The sequence below is a fragment of the Anastrepha ludens genome, chromosome 6 (assembly GCF_028408465.1).
Source record: "Anastrepha ludens isolate Willacy chromosome 6, idAnaLude1.1, whole genome shotgun sequence".
NCBI lineage: Eukaryota > Metazoa > Arthropoda > Insecta > Diptera > Tephritidae > Anastrepha > Anastrepha ludens.
Window position 1 is genome coordinate 4,053,821 of NC_071502.1, and position 23,299 is coordinate 4,077,119.

Consider the following 23,299-nt stretch of genomic DNA (forward strand, 5'->3'; position numbering starts at 1 on the left):
AAATGATGAAGAAAAAAGATATTTAAAAAGACAGCAGCGCATCAGCGCACTAGTCGAAAGAATTTTGTAAAAAAAATAAATAAATAATTGGCGCGTACACTTCTGTTAGGTGTCTGGCCGAGCTCCTCCTCCTGTTTGTGGCGTGCGTCTTGGTGTTATTCCAACGGAGGCACCCACAGTTTTAAGCCGACTCCGAACGGCAAATGGTCTTTTATGAGAGGCTTTTTTCATTTTTTTTTTTATTAAATATTGTATTTTCAGCTAAAAAACAATTCATTTCTCAAAATAGCTTCCTTTGACCTCTACACACTTCAGCTAGCGTTTCTTTAATTTTTTGAGGCTCTCTAAACAAATCCAGTCTCGGGAGGCATTCAGAATAGGCTTTTGTTTGAGTGAAATAGCCAAATCTCTTTCCTCCAAGCCATTTTTTTAACAAGAAATAATCATTGGGGGCTAAGTCCGGAGAACATGGCGGATGAGACAGCAGTTGGATGCCTGACAGTGGGTTAATGGAAGAGCACTTTTTTCCGGTCGTTTTTCTTCAAAGCGTTGTTGAACCGCTTCAATAAGTTGACATAATGCTCGCCGTTCGGGGATACATATCACCATAACTTTGTTAGCCCACAGATCCATTTTGGCCTGCTTCAGCGCCAATTCACCACTGTAGTATCGATTGCTGCTTTATCTCCGGCGTGGTGTGGATCTTATCGATAGCAATTTTATACACAAGCCCTCCGCCAAATTTGAGATCACAGAGCTGTGGAAGCTATGGAAGCCATTTTTTCAATTTGAGAATTCTTCAAATTGTTTCGGATGTCTAGAATGTGGCGCGAAAACCTTGAAATTCAAAAAAACATTTCTTTACCATTGAAATTTATGGAGTGTAGTACCATTCCCAGGCTTATTCTTGGGCAATCCTAGCAATGCTTGATGATCACCCAAAATAAATTTGTTTAATTTTCCTAAAAATTCAAGCGGGTGTTTACTAACTGTCACATACGAATGAAATGATGGAGCTTTCTCAATATTTTACAGTAGTCTACCTACAGACGGAACTTGTTGGCGAAAGCACGGCTAACGTAATGCAGAGCGACTTCAAAGAGCCTCACATCGAAGCCTAATCGGATCAAATTATATTTCAGCCGATACACGATTGCCGAATTTAAGGCTTATATCAATTTTTCTCCATAACTCGACGGCCTGTTCAAACCACAGTTCGTTTAATTCTATATCTGCAATTTCAGTATTCACAAAGTCGAAAATCGTGGTTTTGTAGAGTTCACCTTTGTTGGTGGCGTATTTCCAGCCGCATTTAAAAGGCAAGTTCAATGATGTCTCCTTTTGAAACTCCTAGGCTATCACTGTCTACATCTGCCTTAGATTCTTGTCAAACACCTATGAGTTTTTTGGTTCCCAGTCACCGCTACTTTGCTTTTTAACTTATCCAGCAATACGAAAATGCGTCTCGTTGGGCAAAACATAATTTTTCTTTCAAATTAATTATTCAGAAAGCTAGACTAGGTGAAATATAGTAAATTCATACTCTGACTAGGTAATATTTGAATGGCATCTCAAAAATATGTAGGCCGCTGAATGAAAATCATTTCCCTTTTGAAATATCAAGTGAAGCTGGTAAACATATGTACATATGAATGCACTCACACGAGGGTGCCTTTTATATTTTGAGCCCTTGGAACACTACGTGTAATGAGCTGTAATTCGATTTTTTAACGAAAAGTTTGGTATTTTTAGCATAAACTTACACATATTTAACGTTTTCACTTACGAGCTTTATTTATTTCTTCGTTAGTTCAGGCCCGAAAGATGGAATTAATTCGTGAAATTTTTCGAGCCATGATTTTTTACGATTTTTGACGTGGATTATCGAGATAGTAGTGCATTGATCAATTTACTTCGACTTTTGATGTTGAAGCACCACACTTAGCCACTGTGAAACTCTTTTACAACGAGTTCCAACGTGGCCGTCGATCCCTGCAGGTTGAATTTCGTAAATGCCGACCAAAACCGGTTGTTGTTCCAGATGCAATCGATGCTCTGCGGCGATTGATTACGCAAAATCGTCATGTGACATATCGCGAGATAGAGGCGTCCATGGGCTAGTAGGACCAGCATACATTTAATATTGCATGCAAATTTGGTCGTCAAGAAGATTTGTTATCCAACTATAATTGTACAATTTGACAAACGCCCAAAAAAAGACTCATACTCATTGGTGTAAAGTAATGTTGAAGAAACTCAGACGCGATGGGTCAAAGCACGTCTATAACATCATCAAAAGGTGACGAGAAGGGTCAACCGGTGTAGGTAAACGCCGGACACAAACCGTGGCAAAACGCGCACTACTTCGTGCGTTTATTACCCGCACAAACACAGTGATTCCTGGACCGCAGCAACGGCACAAATTACTGCAAGGCAATACCAATAAATCCGACGCCGAAATGAATATGACTTTATAGTATGCACAAGCACTAGTCAGGAAACGGAAATAAGCGCCAAAAAGTAGGCACCAAAAATATATTTCCTACAAGTTTGCACCAACAAACAAGCGCCAAAAAGAAGGTATTGTTATTTCTCACTAGAAATTAGCAACCACAAGGGAAACCCAGGACAAATAGCCTCAAGTGTATCTAAGATATATATATAAGGTATAGCTCTCCCTCTCCTTTTCCTCTACGTTATATCTTTTTTCTCTTTCGCGGAACGAAAATGCCCAAAACGTTGCATGGCCTTGAAATTTTACTCTCCATTCTCACTCGTCTATCGACGCCTAAGAAGTTTCTCTTCAAAAAGTACGCGTAAGAAGCAAATGATCGCCTGTTGAAACTTAAAACAGTTAATTCTGAGTGATACGCAACCATTTGTTTGCCAGAAGTTTTCGGAGAATTAAGGAAATCCAACCCCCAAAAACGAATCCTCCCATTAGCGGCTCACACAAAACACTTTTTAAACACTCAAAAGATCGAATCGAATCGAAAATCCACTATACACCCCTGAAGTGACTCTTCCACTAATGATTTCTTTTAGTTGCCGAACATCACAAATAAAATGCGAGTTCAAAGTTTCTCAACCCCTGAAGAAGCTGTTGAAGCCTTTGAACAGCTCGTTTTGGAGGTATCCATTTCTGAGGGGCAAAAGTGCTTTGAAAATTAGTTCACGTGAATGCTGAAGTGCATTAACTTACAAGGATAATATTTTGAAAAGCAACGTGCAGTGATTGAATTTTTATTTTTGGAAGGTTTAAAAGCAAATCAAATTTATGAACGAATATTGAAAATTTATAATTGCTTTTCACCATCAATTTAGAAAGAAGGGTTGTTGAATTTAAACGTGGTCGCACAAGTTTTGAAGATGATCCACGCCAAGGACGTCCAAAACAGCAACAACACCAGAAATGATACAAAAAATACTGGATATTCTTATTGGAAAATGGTCGAGTGACTGAAAGACATTTAATATAAGCTCTAGGCATCTCATTGGGCAGTGTAAGCAATATTTTGACTGCCGCATTTGTGGCACATTTGCTACCAATGGAAAAAATGAATGCGACTTCCTCAGCAACATTTAGAGCGTTTTCGAAAACATAAATTGGATTTTGTGCGTCGATTCATCACTATAAATGAGACTTGGGTCCATCAGCATGATTCTAAATCAAACAAGAGCCAAAGCAAGTTTGTGTCCAGAAAACGACCAAGAAGGTGTTAGCATCAGTTTTTTTAGATGCGAAAGGAATTTGGTTTTTATATTACTTGCAAACGGCTAAAACAAAATATTCTGAATATTATTGTAACCTTTTAGACCAAGTGAATTGAATTCGTGAATAAGACCCCGTTTGCAAAAGAATTTTTTTTTTCATCAGGACAATGCACCGTGTCACAAGAGCATTTTGATAATGGCTAAATCCCATGAATTAAAGTTCGAATTGTTGGATCATCCACTGTATTCACCAGATTAAGCTCCTAGCAACTTCCATCTGTTTACAAACCTAAAAAAATGCAAGCGTGAAAAGCGTTTTCCATCAAATGATGAGGTCGTAACAGCTGCAGAAGTTCATAAATTTGAATCTTGTTGGACCAGTGTATTGATGTTCAGGGAGACTATATTGAATAATAAAGTGTATTTCAAGCCATAAAATTGTGTTTTTCTTATCGAACTGCAAAACTTGTTGAACAACCTAGTACATTGTGGTCTCTTGTCTAGCGAAGAATTCGATGGAAATCGCAAACATTTGTCTGTACTTCAAATTCGTCTGTCGGCGGAAAACAAATATAAATCAGCGAGAAAGTTTAAGTTCATATTTGTTCCATTCATCGCATAAATTTAGCGTAGATTAGTCACGCGAAAATATTACACACACATATTTACGCACATACATATGCAAGTTCTTCGCAAAAGCGCATCAATGAACCGCACTTGAGGTGCGAATGGCCGGCCATGCCAACGCCTACATATGAAAATTTGCGGGAAATTTGGATAGCTGCCAAAATACAGAGCAACTATGAAATGCAAAATTAAACAATAAACAACTGGCTCAAAAGTCAAAAGGAAAATAGGATGTGCGGATAGCACCAGAACAATAAAATTTAAGTAAAAGTGAGTAATTAATATACAGTTACGTATGTAAATATTGCATTAATGGTTTTATTTGTATTTTACATGTTCCATTGCTTCTTCACTTTTCTTTTTGTAAATATGCGCTTTAAAATCTAAAATATTTTAATTGTATGGTATAATTAAAAGAATAAAATAAATATATTTATATGTATACGTATATATGTATAAATTGGCAAAAACAACTTCCGCACAAATTTGATTTTCTCGAATTCACGAATGTCATATTTTTTTTTATTATTATCATTAAACAATATCAATAGTAGTACATAGTTTGTATAACTAACAAAATGCGCATTTATCATACTTTTGAAATACATAAATACATTGATATGCCACCCGTCTTTTCAAAATAGTGAAAAAATACCTTAATTTTCATATTAACAATACTCTAGCAAGTAATTTTCAATTTGCAGTTTTTCTTCTTTTCTTATACTCATAAAACGCTCTCTATTTTTCCCTCTCTCCTCTTCTCATTTTGTCCAGTGAACATCGTCGAGTACGTATTTTAATTGTGGAGGCAGATTTTCAGTTTTTCGCAGTCTTCCGACGTCTAGCATCCGTTATAGCACCCCACAGTTCGATAATGAAATCATCGGTAAAACCGAAAGACTCCAAATCGGAATTGTCGATAGCCTCCGCAAAGTCCATAGAATTGGATTTATTTGCACCTAAATCCCAGATCTGTGTCGCCAACTCGGTATCGTTTATGCCCATAAACGACTCCAGCAAATTGTTGATCGCCTCGATGCCCGATTGTGTCGATTCGTCGAACTTGTCCTCGATTTCAACATTGCCGTTCGCCTTAAATCGTAATGTTTCTTTGCCACTACCATAGCCACGACCAGATGGCGCCTTCGATTGTGTGCGCGGTCCAATGCCTTGAAAGCCGCTCTTCATCGGCTCCACTAGCCGCAATGTGAACGTAGTACCAGTGGGTATATCCTTCAGCAGACGCGCCACCTCATAATGCCGCTTTCCCACCATAGTTACGTCATTCAATTTTTCGATATGATCACCGACGCCAATATGCTCGATACGATCAATTACCGAACCCTCTTTGATCCGTTTGATAAACGCATAACCCGCTCCATTATCGGTTATAGTAAGACCAAGTGCATCCTCTGATTTGATAATTTCAATCTCTTTCGGACGCCCTTTTCGATGCGCGAATATAAAATCATCTAGACCGATTTGGCCGCCCAGCAGTTTTGTCATGTCCACTTTGTGTGAATTCAAAGTGCAGAAGAGTATTTCTTCGACGGGTATATCATAGCATTCGGCTATCTTCTTATAGAGTTCCCGTACGCTCGCAAAGCCTGTTATCAGACCAGTTGGACTGCCGTGCGCCAATTGGCAGTGGAATATCAATTGAGGCTTAGGAATGTATGGGTCTATGCGGGAAGTAGCGTTGGTGCCATTCATTGTGTTGGCTTTGCCGTTGGCCGATGTGTTATTGTTGTCGTTGTAGGAGTTGCTGGCAGCGGCGGCGGAAGCGGCATTAGCAGCAGGATCAGAGTCTAGTTTACCAAATTTTGGGCCCTTTTTCGTAAATAGCGGCATTGCGATGCGTCTGTGAAAGTGTTGCTCTTTGTGGGTTGCTGTCTATGCGGCGATCTACTGGTTTGTATCTGTTTTTGGAAGAAATTTACATAAGATTTAACACAAATTTTGCTCCTCATTTAATTGCTGGTATTACAAAGGTTGTTAATAACGCCACCAGTTCTTGGGTGTGAAGAATTATGGTACAATGGAGTTTAATGAATTTGTTGGATATTTTGGGTGCAAAAAGTAACAAGTTTTGTTGAAAAAAGTGGTTCATACGTATGCGTAGATGAAGGGGCCCAAATGTACTACTCCTTCACAGACTCATCTAAATTCTTTACAGCAGCATGAACTGGATTACCTAACAACCGATTACTACATACATCTGGATTAGATCAATCTTTGAATTTCACAAAGCTACTTCTCCCATAACTTAAAGTAACAATTACTTTTGAGTTTCCTTTTTTAAACTTGTTATATTTTAGACTCAACGAATGGAATGAAAAGAAAAACATCAGCCTATTGCATTGGAGCTTAGAAGTAAACATAAATCTCTTCTCGAATCTAATAAGTGGCTCCACTTAAGGGGCGCATGGTATTTGATATTACGCCGTAAGAAGTTTCAACCCTCCGCTAGGCCAGACTCTTTCGACTTTGGACGTGAATTTAACATAAATATTGCTATTATGGCTAACGACTTGAGCTTCCAGGTAACTTCCGAAATTAAATTTTCCATCGATTTCCATCGGATTCTCGAATAGGACGAAAAATGGCCAGACCCGGGTGCCCAACCAAGGGTTTTGTGATTGCTATTTTTAAAAGTTGAGTGGCAAAAAATTTTTTATCTATTATTTTAAAAAAACTAATATTTTTTACTCTTAGCAGGCTTGGCCTAATAGTCGGATCGAGCTATTTACAATAAGCACATTTTTCCAAAGCTTATAAAATCATTAGTGGATTGGTATGACATAGTCTATTACAACTTTGTGCCAGTCCCCGGATTTCTACTAAAACTTTAGAGTATTCTTAATATGGCTATAGTAATCTTTATTGAGCCACCATGCCGAATGTATACCTGCCATGAAAAAGCTTCTCATAAAAAACCATTTGCTGTTCGGAGTCGGCTTAAAACTTTAGGTCCATCCATTTGTGGAACAACATTAAGACGCGCGCCACAAATAAGGAGTAGAAGCTCGGCCAAACAACCAAAAAGGGTGTAAGCGCCAATTATATTATATATAAAGGATAATCAGATTGGAGATACTTTACCCATAGGGTTTTTTTGACAGACCATGTGTGACTACTGTCAAACTAAATACATACTTTTTTTTTAGTATTCATTGACAATTCATCATGGAAAGTCTTACGCCTGAACAACGTCAACAAAACGTGCAATTGTATTACGAAAATTGACGGTCTGTAAAAAGTGTTCATCGCGAGCTCAGTCCAACTACCTTAGGATACGTCAATAAGCAAAATTGCCGTATTTGGGCTGAAGAGGAGCATCCTGAAGCTATCCAAGAACAGCAATTAAGTCCATTCAAATCAGCCGTTTGGTGCGGCCTATGGGCTGGAGGAATTATCGGCCCATATTTCTTGAAAGACGAGGTTGGCGCTAGTATAACAGTGAATGGCGAAAGCTATCGGGCAATGGTAAACGACTTTTTGATGCCAGAAACTTAAGCCCGTGATCTTCACAGCATTTTGGTTCCAACCAGACGGCGTTACTTGTCAAACAGCCAGACAGACCGTGAAACAATGGATTTACTGCGTCGTCGTTTCGATGAGCAATTTATCTCTCGTCTCGGGCCAGTGGATTGGCCACCAAGACCGTGTGATATCATATCTTTGGACTTTTATTTGTGCAGGCATGTAAGGTCTAGTCGCTTTGTGGATAAGGGGGCGTCCATAAATTACGTGAGATGTTTAAGGGGGGAGGGGGTCGAGTCAAATCTCATCAAATCTTACGTTGGAGAGAGGGGGCGGTCTCGGCAAATATCACGCAATTTTTTTTCTGATTGAAACAAAAAAAAATTATACTATTTTGGTCCATTATCCAGATTGTATATGCTTAAGATTTAATCTTAAGCGTAATCGTAGTATGATTAAGATCATTCACTAATTCGTTCGAATGAAAATAATTTCATTCATACTTCGACGTTATACATTACTGCTGTCAAACCACCATATTTGTTTTATACCAAATAGCTCAATTTAATCTGAATTTACGGTACAGTGTAGCCCGTCGTTTGTTTTCGCGCCACTATCAGCCGAACGCGCGACTCGATGAACAAGAGCGTACGAGCTGAGTGGAAGCGACACACGGACAGGTTCCAATCTTCTTTGTTTAGAGAGAGCCAATATTTACTCCAGGTACATTGCCGTTGATTCATATAAAATTTTAATGCGTGCCTATTTTATTTTTTTTTTTTTTAGTTTTTTAACGAGCGCGAATGTCAACAAATTTTTATTAAGAGTTACAAAGGGAAATTGTTTTTAATTTTTTTTTTAGGTTGTGAAATGCGATGATCAGAACTGCTGCAGTCCACGCCGGAGTGATCTGCATATGATTCTTCCCGACCGTTTTCTGCCACCTCCATACCCTATCACTTACTTAGGTTGATTGACGTTTGATAATTCCGAACTTTAAAGAACATGACGGAAAGTCATTTGCTCCATTTCTAATACGCCTACCGATTCAACCGCTGAATGCCTTTATCAGCACGCCTTATGATCTCTATTGCCCAGGCATACGTGATGATTTAGAGAAAATATGCTGCAGTACATGCGGTATTTACTTCGCATCTATCACAAGAGCTGCAGAGCACAGGCGAGCAGCTCACATTGCACCAGCTAAGCAAGCGCGTATGTACCGCAAAGTGCGACCCTCATGGATTGTCGCAAGTCGAGCTAATGAGTTACTGTGCGCAAGCGTCAACGGCTTAGAGTGGCTAGATCAGAACGAAGTTGAGGAGCAGATGATTTTACTGAAAATCATATGGACATGTTGGTGATGGGGGAGGGGGTTGAATAAAATCTCACGACATCTCATCAGGGGGGGGAGGGAGGGTCAGAAAATTGAAAAAAACATCTCACGTAATTTATGGACGCCCCCTAAACCAGCTTCGATTGAGGTATTGGAAGCCTTCACGAGATACCGGCCGTAGTCCTCCAGCGAGTCATTCAAAAGTGGCGTTTCCGGCTGGCCAAATTACAGCGGCGCCGTTGTGGCAGCATATGAAAGGGATTATCTTTAAAAAATAAATGCCATGAATGGTTCTACGCAAAAATAATAAAAATTGCTCTTTTTATTTGAATTTTCGTTGTTTTATTTCGATTTAAAATCCGAAACCTCTAAATTGATAACCCTTTATAATCTTCCATTTCCTACTGGGTGTGTCGCTTATTTGTTTAAAACACTCCACGAAACCTCACACGTATAAACCACTTTTTTATGATAAATGCAAACATTAGAACTACCCAAAACCATTTTTTATTTTCTAAAGCCCTTTTTAACAGTGGAAATTTTTCAATTTCTCTACGAAATGATATTTTTGTATATACACATATGGGTATTCACATTCTGTTAAGCATTTTGGTTAGTTTCGACATAAGTGGAATTGTTGAATTGCTTGTTTTTTCACCGCGATTTCTTGTGTATGTTAATATAAGTGAGGTTATATGTATGTGAAATCAGTAGCTACCAAATATTCATTACTAATACATATGTATGTACATTTTTCTTGAAATACAATACAAAAACCCGTACTTTCTTATGCTGTTAATAATGCGAAAATTCTTAATAAGTTTCGACACTTTTATTTATTTTACGATATTAGTAGATATTAAATTAGTTAAAAGGAAATACACTCGCTAAAACATGTACGTACAACTCGCTGAAAATATAACTTCTGGCATTTAAAACTATAAAAAAATTCTGCACCTCTTTGTCATCGTTTTGTGAACTTCTTATCTCGATATGCGTACACTGCAGATAAGATTTCGTAGAGAAAAGGGGTAATAAGAAACGATGTGATAAGCGCACCCAACTCTCGCTCATTCCGCTGTAGCGGCCGGCACTTACACAGGAGTATGAAAATGATACGAGTTGAGAAGCTTTTATTCACACGAAGCCGAAATAGTTACTTAAGGCGTGAAAACGGAAGTGTGCAGTGCTAAATGAGAGCAGTTTAGGGCAACCCCAAAATGGAAGTAAAATAATGGTGCGGCATGAATAAGTGTATGCTTAGTGAGAGAAGCTAGGTATCAGTGCCAATGTGAGTGATCTCTGCAGTGAAATGTATGGGGACAGTCTTCTAAACAGTGCATTTCATATTAGGAATTGTGTCACTATTTTCGAACTAGTGAAAAGCGGGTGCAGAACGGCACAATTCGACACGCATTTCGAAACTCTGTTGAGGGTGGCAATTGCCATTTTGTAAGGCCACAGAAAGTAAAAGTAGGCAGTTGAAAGCCTATAAACCCACAACTAGTCACTGTTTGGTGTGGTTTTTGGGTTGGCGGAGTCATCGAACCATTATTTTTCAAAAATAATGCCGGTAACGCTGGTAAGGTGAACGATGAACGTAATCGTGACATGCTAACAATATTTTTGTGACTCGAATCAGTTGGCATGGACCCGAACAATAAGTGGTTTCTTACAGCGCCGTGCCACTTGCCACATAGCGCATGAAACAACGACCCTAGGGCGAACGAAGTTCTCACGAAACAATGAGAACAAATGGCCGCCAAGTTCTTGCGAGTCCATTGCGACTTCTGAGGGACTTCTTTCACGTAAAAGCATGGTCTAGGCTAACAATCCCAGGGCGATGCCAGATCTGAGGCCGAACTATGAGGAAAAGTTATACAAGTAGAAAATTTAGATATGCGCATTTTGTGCCGCCATACGAGTTGTAATGGGCATTTAATGGATATTATGATTTATAAAACAATGTGATTTATAAAAAATGCGATTCATAAAATATGCGATAGACTAAAAAACATTGTGAGCTAAAGAGAAATTATTTCGAGAAATGTTATGTTTTAATTGTAAAAGAAAATCTGCGGTGGATCACCTTGGATATTGCATAATATTTATTTGAAATAGGCGAGCCCAGGTACGGAAGAACAGACTACTCATTACTGCGCGAAATTAGTTATAGTCTTATTAAATTTTTCTTACAAATGGAGTGTTCTGAAGTTTCATGCCTCTGCGAAAGGTAGACTATTCGTGGGAACCGGTTCTAGCTCTTAATTGCCGTCGTCAAAAATACAATACGAGTACTATGGCTTCACTGCATTCTATAATTACGCTGATCTTTGTATTGTTTTTTACCGCAGCTCATTGATTATATTGATTAGGCATTCTGAAGTTTGGATTCTGACCTGAAGCGCTGGCATTAGTAAAACGGTGTAAGCAATTGCGGGAAAATGGCCACTAATTTATCCCATTTCTTCGTAATACGTTTAAGGAGTAGTGGTAATAAAACGTAGCTTGCCAACGCTGCGGTAAGCCAGAAATTAGTAATTCAGTACAATATATCACTTTTACACTACTGAATCAATTTACCACTACTTTTTCATATTTTTTTTATATTGTTACCCTTCTGTAATTCACTTCCGTATGAATTTCAATGCATCTACCAGAAAATTTTAGTGTAATTCGCTCGAAAGTAAATTACAGAACCAGCCCGATTTTTTGCTATTTTTTGGAATACCTTCTATTAGTATCCAGACTAGTCTCCGCATTTGGAAACAAATTTCGGTGAAATATTCCCTTTGGATTCGATGCGCACTTTCTGGTAATAACTATTTTTTTAACTTATTTTGTTCTTTGTTATAAATTATTGCCTTACTAAAAATTTTTATGTAAAAATATTCAAACTGATATTTTTTTATTTAATTTTCTATTGACAGTTTTTATTTCAGCTCAACATTCGTTTACACAAACTGATTAATTACGCATAGTAGGGTAACGATGGTTGTGTAGAAATTTTGTTGAAAAATAATAATTGATGTTGTGAGATTGCCACCCGTTTGCTTACTTATTTCAGAAATATAAATATTATATTGATAAACTATAGCTAGAGATAAGAAATTTTGAGTGAATTAGTTAAATACTTTTGCTAGTAAAGAACAAATCGAAATTTAAAAATATTACACGAACTTGGAATCTGGTTTACAATATATAGGGGAAAATGGGGAGTTGTGAGACACAGGGAGTTGTGAGACATTGTTACCTTTCGGCATTATTCATTTGTTTACATTCGATTTTAAGTGTCAACAAGTGTTCTCGATGCGATCTCACTTTTCAGCTAGCATTGGTCATATTTACACGCATTCGACGCGTCTCTCCAGTTACTGTGTTTTGGAATTTCTCGGTAAGTTTTTTTCATCAATTGTTTTGCGATACATTCGATCAGTTGTTGAAGCAAATTGCAAATGTTAATATATACAAATTATTAATTGTCCTATTAGCTTTGAATTTACACATTCACTTGGGCATGAACGTTCGATGTGTTTATGAGTAAGCGGCCATTTATAAAAAAAACGATTTGGGGAGTTGTGAGACACCGTTTTTTTCGACGTTTTAACGCATATTTCATAAGTACCTCGCAATATTCATGCATTGTTCATTCAAGTTCATCAGAATTTGAAGAAGAAGAAGATTTTTGCATCATCAGTAAAGGTGCAATGCCGAAAAAGTTAAGCAGAAACAACTCCATTCATTGCAATGTATGCGATCGAGCTGTGCACCTAAAGTGTGCCAATTTACGAACTGGTTATTATACATGTTCTCACTGCGAATCATCAGATTGATGGCATTGCATTTTTTTACACTTTTTTATAACAATTGTCTTTTCTTTTTTATTTTTCATCTTAATAAAGAACTAACAACTAAAATAAGTCATTTTTATTGATTTAAACCATGGTGTCTCACAACTCCCCACATTTTTGTATTTTGTATTATATTTTATATTATTATATACAATTTTAATTTTAAGGAAAATTGTAGTTTTGTTAAATAGGCCATACCAATAGCTTTCAGTATTCATTGACTAAAGATTCCATCGTTGACATACATATGCAGAATATTAAGATTTTGAGTAATACGGGTCCAAAAACAAAACCCGTCTCACAACTCCCCATTCTCCCTTACATATATATAATTGGCGCGTACACCTTTTTGTGTGTTTGGCCGAGCTCTTCCTCCTATTTGTAGTGTGCGCCTTGATATTGTTCCACAAATGGAGGGACCTACAGTTTAAAGCCGACTCTGAACGGCAGATATATTTTTTTTTATGAGGAGCTTTTTCATGGCAGAAATACACTCGAGGGTTTGCCATTGCCTGCCGAGCGGCGACCGCTGGTTTACAATACCAGTAATAAAATATACTCCAAGAAAGTTATATAATTAAAAATATACATCGGCTGGTACATTTTATTTAGTCTTATATAGTTAGTCTCAAATATTTCTCATTTTACTGTAATCGGCAGGCGGTGGCGGTAATCTGGACTACCGAGGCAGCTAACCTAATTAAAATTGCATTAACACGTTCGAAATTACGTTAATTGTTTGGATATTTCGGAGCAGATTGAGATTTTGCAATTTAGGATATTTTTTAAATAAATGATTATTTTTTAATATCAGAGCAGCTAATACCCGTACTTATTGCCTGGGACCCATCTTTTATTGGCAAAACTATACAATAAGGAAATCAGCTGCTCATTAATCCGCGTAACAACTGGCAACTACAATTTTAATCAGATTAACTGTCCAGATAATCCGGATTAACGCCACCGTTTGTCAATGCTATAAGAGAACTTACAAAAAAACAAAAAAAAAAATGGAAAAATCAGATGGAAAGTGTCTGAGTTATAAAAGTTTATTAGGATATGGATTTATAATATTTTGAAATCAAATAGGTTTAACTTTAACCAAGTTTTTAAATTTTTAAAATTATTTCTAATCTATTTTCTTTAGCAATGCACACCGAATTGCTATTTATTCCTTAGGAATTGTAAACCATAAACTTGAAAGAAATAAATATAGAATCGGGGCTTTTCTATTTTGCAATAAAACAAATATAACATTCCGATTCTGTATACATATCTGAAAGAGTTTTGCGTAGCGAAACTGCGGAAGCAACGCTGTGAAATTTCATTAATTCAACGTTGGAGAGCATAAAAGCTCCCTCAGGGCGGAACAAATGCAACATTACCACGAGAACAGAAAACGCTATTGCATTAGAGAAAGTCAACAACAGTTTTGAATCCATGCACACTGAAAAATATACAGGGTGGAGCACTCGAAGTGTAACCAATTTCAGACCGCTCGCGCAGCTGATGCACGGGCATCAGCTGTCTGTTAGTAGGCTCAATGACAGTCCAGAATATTGTTTACAAACGCGCGGAAGCATTTTGCCGCGAGTAAACGTGAAAAAAGAAAATCAATAATGGATTTCAAACGTAAGTGTGTGATTGCATTATATTTGGCTGGGAAATCACAACCAGCAATTGTTCGTGAGCTCGAGCAGCTTAAAGTAAATAAAGTTTTTGAGAATTTGAGTCATCGATTGACCACCAGGAGCACCCGCCACAGGTAACGGTTTGGGCCGCTGTAACCGCAGATGGGCACTCTCCAATCGTTTTCATCGAGCCTGGCGTCAAGGTAAATGCGAAATATTATCGGGAAAGTATTCTGGAGGTTGCTTTGAAGGCGTGCGCAGACAAACATTTCGGTGGCAGACCATGGACGTTTCAACAGGACTCGGCACCGTCTCACAAAGCTCGAGTGAACAAAGAATGGCTAAAAACCAACGTTCTGAACTTCATAAAGTTCACACAATGGCTCTCGCGAATACGATGGGTTATTCTCTTTACGCCATTTTGGAGAGCAAGGTCTGAACTAAAAGATTCACCAGTCTCGAGGTGCTGAAAAAAGCCATTGTCCGCGAATGGGCCAAAATACCTGCATGTCACACTCGGGCAGCTTGCGATTCGTTTCTGGACCGTCTCAAGGCCATAGTCAAGGCAAAAGGTGGTCATATTGAGTAAAAGTAAATTGATTCTTAATTTTGTATTATTTCCACACATTTTTTACTTTGAATTGAATAACACTTCGAGTGCCGGACCCTGTAATAACGAAGGCTTCCGTGATTCACATTTTATAAGGTGATTTGCATCCATAGCCCCAAATTATTCGCGACTTGTTAGCTCGCCACCAGAATGCCAACGATTAAAGCTAAATGAACCCACCAAGACAGTGCAATAAGCGCGTGAAACCGTTACTTTATTAGAGCGAACTTTTGGTGCCCGAATCATCTAAAAAAACAAATGGGTCTGCCCATTGATGATCGTCTGGATGATCGTTTTATGATGCAAAATGATGTACCCATAAAAAACAGCCGCTACACAAATACGTGTGCATGTTTTTGAATTTTTTCAATTTGTTACTTGGATACATAGAGATCGAGCCCCTTTTTATTACAACATAAAAAATACAAACGCCTTCAAAACAAATGAATACATACATACATATATGCTTATATGTGTGTATGCAAATAAAAGACTAAATATCAAAACAATATTAAAACCACGAGCAGCCGGTCGAGCGTCTACAAGGCCACTTACTGAAAGACCACAACAATTGTCGGAATAAAATACGCTATCTAGCACAAATAAACAGCAGATATATAAGTTCACTATGCATACATACATATGTACATGCATATACAAATACTGATACAAATAAAGTACATATTTATGCAATACATATTAACATATGTATGTACATGTATGTATCAGTATTTGTATATGCATGTATGTATGTATGTATGTATGTATGTATGTATGCATGTATGCATTTGATAAAAGCAAAACAAAAAAAGACAGAAAAAAATGCAGACTAATAGAATAGAAAAATATATCAATAGTTTTAATTGAAATAAGTGTCTATGCATTAAAATTAAGTTGATTGGCCGTATCGAGTAAGGCCGACTGTAGTTTATTTCAATTAGTCGCAATGAGAGCGCAGCAAAGGTTTTCGCCTCGGCTCAATGATATCCGGAAGAAGGCTAAGTTTATACACCATCTCATATACTTTTTTAACCACTTTTGCATATACATATGTACATACCTACAATACATAAATTTGTACCCAAATGTTTTTGCATAAATACGAAAACGTGTCAACAGTCCACACGAGTTAAAAGATAGGCAACTATCTGACTTTCGATGCTTCCAAAATACCACAAAAACGGGTTTTAATAACAAAAAACAGAAACTAGGTATATACCTACATACATATGTTGGAAACCATATAAATACATATGTATAGTAGCTAGCAAAAATAAGTTTTCAAATGGGCAATTGAATTTGTTTTAGATTTGAATACCACCTTGATCCTAAAGGTCCCGGAACAACCGCCAGGTTAGTCAACTACCAGTTGTCCTACCAAAATTGTATCGCCATTGCTTTACATTTGTAAAAGTTTCGCCGTCATGAGTAAGTCTACCTCTGAACGTGTTTTCGATCTTTTACAGTTTTAACAATGGCTTTGAATTTGCAACGAGGTTGTACCAAATTTTGCGTTAAAAAAGGATTCAATGATGCGAAAACCTTAGAAATGTTGGGAAACTGTTTCGGTGATGATATTCTAAGGAAAACAGTAGTTTACGAGTGATACGAACGCTTCAAAGGAGATCATGAGTCCATCGAATATGACGAATGTAGTGGCAGGCCGTCGACATCGAAAACTGATCGAAAACGTATTGATTGAAGTGCAATAAAGTTGAAGAAAATTTGCTCAATAACCGCAAATTAACCGTCCGAGAGTTGGCAGAGGACTTGGCATTGCTTATGCATCCGTTTAGGATATTGTAGATAATGATTTGGTTGCTGCAGAGATGGTTCGAAAGAACCTGAATTTCATGCAAAAAAGGGGCCGCTTTGAAATCCCCAAAGACATGATTTCCAAGGCTAAGCATTTATTAGGCGACCCAACATTCAGCATTGGAGGATGGTTCCATGTGTAGAAGTCCACGCAAGTGGGGAAAGTTATTGATCGCCATTCACTTGGGAGTGGCCAGGACGATTCTTCTACATATGGTCCAAGCAGCTCACAACGTCCGGGATTAGCCCACGTATCCTCTGGTTAGCTTCCGAACACCCGTTCGGGAGTGAGCTAACGTGGCTGGGTTTGGGACCCGCCACTTAAAAAGCCCCCCCAATGAAAACAGCAACAAAGCCTCGGATGAGAACTTCCAACACTGATGACGACCCCTGCAAACGAAATAAGGAATACGATTTGAGGGCATGCACCTGGAATGTCCGGTCCCTTAATGGGGAAGGTGCCTCTGCCCGGCTGGTTGATGTCCTCGTGAGAGTAAAGGCTGACATCACTGCCATCCAAGAGATGCGATGGACGGGGCAAGGTAAGAAAAACATAGGACCTTGCGACGTCTACTACAGCTGCCATGTAAAGGAGCGCAAATTCGGTATCGGATTTGTTGTGGGAGAGAGACTTCGTCGCCAAGTACTGTCGTTCACTCCGGTGGACGAGCGTCTCGCAATAATCCGCATCAAAGCGCGATTTTTTAACATCTCGCTAATTTGCGCCCACGCCCCGACGGAAAAGAAGGACGATGCGACCAAGGATTCTTTCTATGAGCGCTTGTTGGAACGTTCCTATGAGCGCTGCCCCCGCCACGACATAAAAATCGTGCTTGGCGACTTCAACGCCAGGGTGGGCAAGGAGGGAATTTTTGGTCCTACAGTCGGAAAATTCAGCCTGCACAAAGAAACATCCGGTAACGGACAGAGGCTGATCGACTTCGCCGGGGCCCGAAACATGGTAGTCTGCAGCACCAGATTCCAGCATAAAAAGATACACCACGGTACCTGGCTGTCTCCTGATCGAAAAACGCGAAACCAGATCGATCATGTTGTGATAGATGGAAGGCACGCTTCTAGTGTATTAGATGTACGTACGATCCGAGGAGCCAACATCGACTCGGATCATTACCTTGTTGCAGCCAAACTGCGCACACGCCTCTGTGCAGCAAAAAACGTACATCTACCTACGCAAAGAACGTTCGACATCGAAAAGCTGCAATCACAACAGACAGCCCGACGATTCGCAACTCGACTCTCACTCCCTCACTGCTGGCTGAGCTATTCAAACATGGCGGTGAGGAGCTGGTAAGGTGCATGCATCAGCTCCTATGCAAAATATGGTCGGATGAAAGCATGCCTGCCGATTGGAATTTAAGTGTGCTCTGCCCAATCCATAAGAAGGGCGATCCTGCAATTTGTGCCAATTACCGCGGGATTAGTCTTCTAAATATCGCCTATAAGGTTCTAGCGAGCGTATTGTGTGAAAGGCTGAAGCCCACCGTCAACCAACTGATTGGACCTTATCAGTGTGGCTTCAGACCTGGAAAGTCTACCATCGACCAAATATTCACAATACGCCAAATCTTGGAAAAGACCCATGAAAGGAGAATCGACACACACCATCTTTTCGTCGACTTCAAAGCTGCATTCGACAGTACGGAAAGGAGTTACCTGTATGCCGCTATGTCTGAATTTGGTATCCCCGCAAAACTAATACGGCTATGTAAGATGACGTTGCTCAACACCAGCAGCGCCGTCAGAATTGGGAAGGACCTCTCCGAGCCGTTTGATACCAAACGAGGTTTCAGACAGGGTGACTCGCTGTCGTGTGACTTCTTTAACCTGATGTTGGAGAGCATCGTACGAGCCGCATAACTTAATCGCTCAGGCACAATATTTTATAAGAGCGTACAATTATTGGCGTATGCCGATGATATTGATATCATCGGCCTTAACAACTGCGCTGTTAGTTCTGCCTTCTCCAAACTGGATAAAGAGGCAAAGCGAATGGGTTTGGTGGTGAACGAGGACAAAACGAAGTACCTCCTGTCATCAAACAAACAGTCGGCGCACACGCGTATCGGCACCCACGTCACTGTTGACAGTTATAATTTCGAGGTTGTAAAAGACTTCGTTTATTTAGGAACCAGTCTTAACACCGATAACAATCTCAGCCTTGAAATCCAACGTAGAATCTCTCTTGCCAACAAGTGCTACTTTGGACTAAGTAGGCAACTGAGCAGTAAAGTCCTCTCTCGACGATCAAAACTAACACTCTACAAGACTCTCATCATGCCTGTCCTAACGTATGGCGCAGAAGCTTGGACGATGACAACATCCGATGAAGCGACGCTTGGAGTGTTCGAGAGAAAGATTCTGCGTAAGATTTTTGGACCTTTGCACGTTGGCAACGGCGAATATCGCAGGCGATGGAACGATGAGCTGTATGAGCTTTACGGCGACATAGACATAGCGCAGCGAATAAAGATCCAGCGGCTTCGTTGGCTGGGTCATGTCGTCCGAATGGATACAAACGCTCCGGCTTTGAAAGTATTCGATGCGGTACCAGCTGGTGGTAGCAGAGGAAGAGGAAGACCTCCTCTGCGTTGGAAAGATCAGGTGGAGAAGGACTTGGCTTCACTTGGTGTGTCCAATTGGCGCCGGTTAGCACGAGAAAGAAACGACTGGCGCGCTTTGTTAATCTCGGCCAAAATCGCGTAAGCGGTTATCGCGCCAATTAAGAAGAAGAAGAACATTCAGCAAAGGCACCTTTACTGGAGACTATGTAGACATGGGTTTATGAGTACGACACGCAATCCAGACTTCAGGCGAGTGAGCGAAGAGCTCCGAATGAACCAAGACTACACAAACCAAGTCGGTTTCAGTCAAAAAAAAGAAAGCGATGCTCAAGGTTTTTATGGATTCCGTTAATAGTGGAAAATAACATCAGGCAAATGACCACCACGACCACACTTATAGGACAATATCCTTTTCATGAAATTTTCCATAACCAAATTGCAAAGTGGCTGCCCTATGTCCTCGATAGCCTCACGAATTCCATCTTTGAGGTCTTGAATCGACCCTGGGCTGTTGGCGTAGACCTTCTCTTTTACGTGGCCCCAAAGAAAAAAGTCACAAGGTGTTAAATCACAAGATCTCAGTGGCCAATTGTGATCACCTCTTCGATAGATATCACGGTCCGGAAACTTTTCCCGTAAAAGATCAATGGTTTCGTTGCTTGTGGGGCACGTAGCGCCGTCTTGTTGAAAATACACGTTGTCCAGATCAATACCATCCAATTCCGGCTATAAAAAATCGTTAATCATCTCTCGATAGCGATAGATAACACCTGTTATTGGAAAACCCTTTACACAGCCTGATTTATAATACCCTCAATAAAATGCATTTCTCCCGACCCAGATGCCGAAAATGAACGACACACCACTATTGACCCACTACTGTGCTTTACTGTAGGTTCCATATTTTTGAGAAATCGCGTGATTGATGCTTCTTGGCAAATCGCAGCCTTTCTTTACGATTACGTTCGTTGATATCGGGTTTATGCCTTGCTCTACTGCCGTTGATATCAGCCTTATTGAGTATATTTCTAATTATCTGTGGGCAACATTTTTCTCCATTGTTACGAATTTCGGTGCACTTAAAAATTGAACCTCCCTATATATTGTTCATCACTCCGAGAAAATATTTTGTTATTTGAAACTTTCAATCTATTTTTAACACTTCTATCCTCTTTGTACCGTTTTATGATATACTGTACGGTCGATCGGCTTCGATTATAATTTCCCGAAGCGATTTTTGGTTTTCGTAATGATGAATTACTAATTTTCGTGCTTCGACACTGGTTTGTCCTTTTTGTCTGTTTATAATCCTTTATAATCCTTTTTTATAATCCTTTTTCAACAAATGACACAATATTCAACATATGGCAAAGAAGTTTAATGTTTGGGACTTTCCCGAACTCCACTTTAAAAATAACGTGAACTTAGGTGTGATTGCAACCACTGTTGCCTGATAAATTATCACTGTACGAGTTCGGCTTTTGCGTTGAAAATTGCCGATTGTTAAATAATTTCTTTATATTTTATTAAATAAGGAGCATTTCAAATTTTTTTTGCAATACTAGTCCCTCCTGTTCAATGTAAAACCAAATATCTAGGTGGATGTACGAGTTTCGCTTGGAGCTACTGTATGCTTATTGAATTAACTACTTCTAATGTTTGCTTCTGCGAAAAAGAGGCATAAAGCCGAAGGAAACTGTATAAAGCTTTCAATATCGCGTGATTGACTGTGAATGTGTTTGTGGAATAATCAGCCTCAGTCCATAATGTTTTGTTGTGTTGTTTATGCATGCACACGTCGGCTTGTGATTTCCAAATTTACGTAATAATTTACTTAATTGTGCGCTTTGTTAGAAACATGCGAGAAAAAAACAAAAAGAATAACAAATACAATTCACAGAAGCCAATAGGAATTCTTGTGACGCGGCTTGCGAAACGTGCCATCTTGCAAGGGCTGTTGTGTGGGTGCGACGGGGTTTCACTGCATACAGCATAACATAGTAATAGTAAACGTTTAGATTATGGGCAAAATGGGCGTGGTTATTTCTGGCATCTTCGCATTCTGCAAGCATTACATCGGCTCGTAAGTTTTTCCTGAAAAAAATCCGCCATTTTGTAATTTTTTTATTCTAGTAGCGGGGCACAGCTATAGACATACTGATTAATGATTTTTTTTGCTTTTTGTGTTTCAGATAAATAGAAGAGCCAAAATGGATAACACCGTCCAGGTCCAATTTTTCGGGAGGGTCAACTTCCATTTTAAAATTATTAAAATTTTTTTTCATTTTATATGTAAAAGAAGTTAAATAAAAAGGCCTAAAAAACTTAAATATCGCTTTTCATATTTTTATTGTAAAAAAAATTTTGAAAATACCATAAATTTTCGAGCTCTCGATTACCGCGACCCCTTAAACCGCCTCCGTACGACAGATGACTTTTATGAGAGCTCTTTCATGGCTGAAATACACTCGGAGGTTCACCATTGCCTGCTAAAAGGCGACCGCTTTAGAAAAAACTTTCTTTATTTTGGTGTTTCACGGAGATTCGAGCCTGCGAAAAAAAAAACTACAAATCGGCCACACGACTGCGTTAAATTCCACTCAAACCTACATTGTGAATGAACTTTACTACTTTCAGCTACTCCTAATGTATATTAAATAGCACGTTCCTCGTTGTTTTCTTACCGGTCTGATCAAATGTGTAAACAACTTTCAATATATTAAGTAAATGACCGTGCGCGGGTGTTAGAGAAACAATTTTTATTTTCATTGCGGTCAAAACAAGCCAACATTCGCATGTTCGCGCATACTATGTGTTGTATTATACGGATATGTTTGTATGTACATATGCGTTGAGCAGCCATTGGTCGTAAAATATGGGGGCCTGTCAGTGGCTGGTGCTGGTGTTGTTGGCTATGTTGTTGACGCCATTGACTTTGGGGCTCTGACGTTGGCTGAGGGGCAGGCTGGTGGGACACACCCGGTTAGCGCGTCATGCTACAACAACACTACGAAAACATAAACACGTATGCACATGCATATATATATTTACACTTAGGAAAATAGTCTTCGCTTAACAAAAGGTTAAGTTGCTCAAATTTTATTTGATGGTTTAAATTAAATTAAACGTCCATTGCGATTACTCAAAAGAGTAACATCACTTTAAACGAGTGCTCTATTATCAATGAGGGCTTCAAATGAGGAGTTTCGACAATTCTACTTCCATTATTTATACCAGCCATTGGAATTCTGCTTGACCACTTCTCTACGATTTCGATCTATTTTTGACTTTTTCATCAGAGTGAAAGGAAGAACAGGCTTTGAATTGGAGGATGACGAAAAAACGGTGGATAATTCGATGGGGGGGGGAAGGAAGAACAGGCTTTGAATTGGAGGATGACGAAAAAACGGTGGATAATTCGATTTTGTTAACGGATGCCAGCCGCTAAAGAAACTCATCAGGTGTGCAATATTCAAGCCTGCTATATCTGCAGGTGTAGCCAAAATGTGGGAGCCCAGATGTCTGAATCTTAGTCAGACGAGAGCAGGGCAGCTGAAATGATTCCACCACGTCTCACCGGATGGATACTTAAGAGACAATGTCCGGTAAGGACACTTACCAAATACGAGAGCTGAGGCTAAGACACGCAG

The 23,299-nt window shown here is 39.2% G+C and overlaps 2 protein-coding genes across 8 annotated transcripts in view; both read right to left on the minus strand.

Moving 5' to 3' along the window:
* The window catches only part of LOC128866862 (phosphatidate phosphatase LPIN3), a 96,726-nt gene that overhangs the window by 48,818 nt on the left and 24,609 nt on the right, over window positions 1-23,299 (minus strand). The window lies entirely within an intron of this gene.
* Window positions 4,640-22,241, minus strand: LOC128866863 (PDZ domain-containing protein GIPC3). 7 transcript variants are annotated; one of them, XM_054107890.1, is made up of 2 exons: window positions 22,024-22,241; window positions 4,640-6,260 (listed from the first exon to the last, which is right to left on the minus strand). In XM_054107890.1, exon 2 carries the CDS (start codon window positions 6,190-6,192, stop codon window positions 5,158-5,160), a length of 1,035 nt encoding a protein of 344 aa, XP_053963865.1. In that variant the 5' UTR covers window positions 6,193-6,260; window positions 22,024-22,241; the 3' UTR covers window positions 4,640-5,157. The 7 variants fall into 7 exon arrangements, with proteins under 7 accessions (XP_053963865.1, XP_053963864.1, XP_053963866.1 ...); XM_054107889.1 differs by lacking the exon at window positions 22,024-22,241 and adding an exon at window positions 20,829-20,950; XM_054107891.1 differs by lacking the exon at window positions 22,024-22,241 and adding an exon at window positions 20,540-20,754.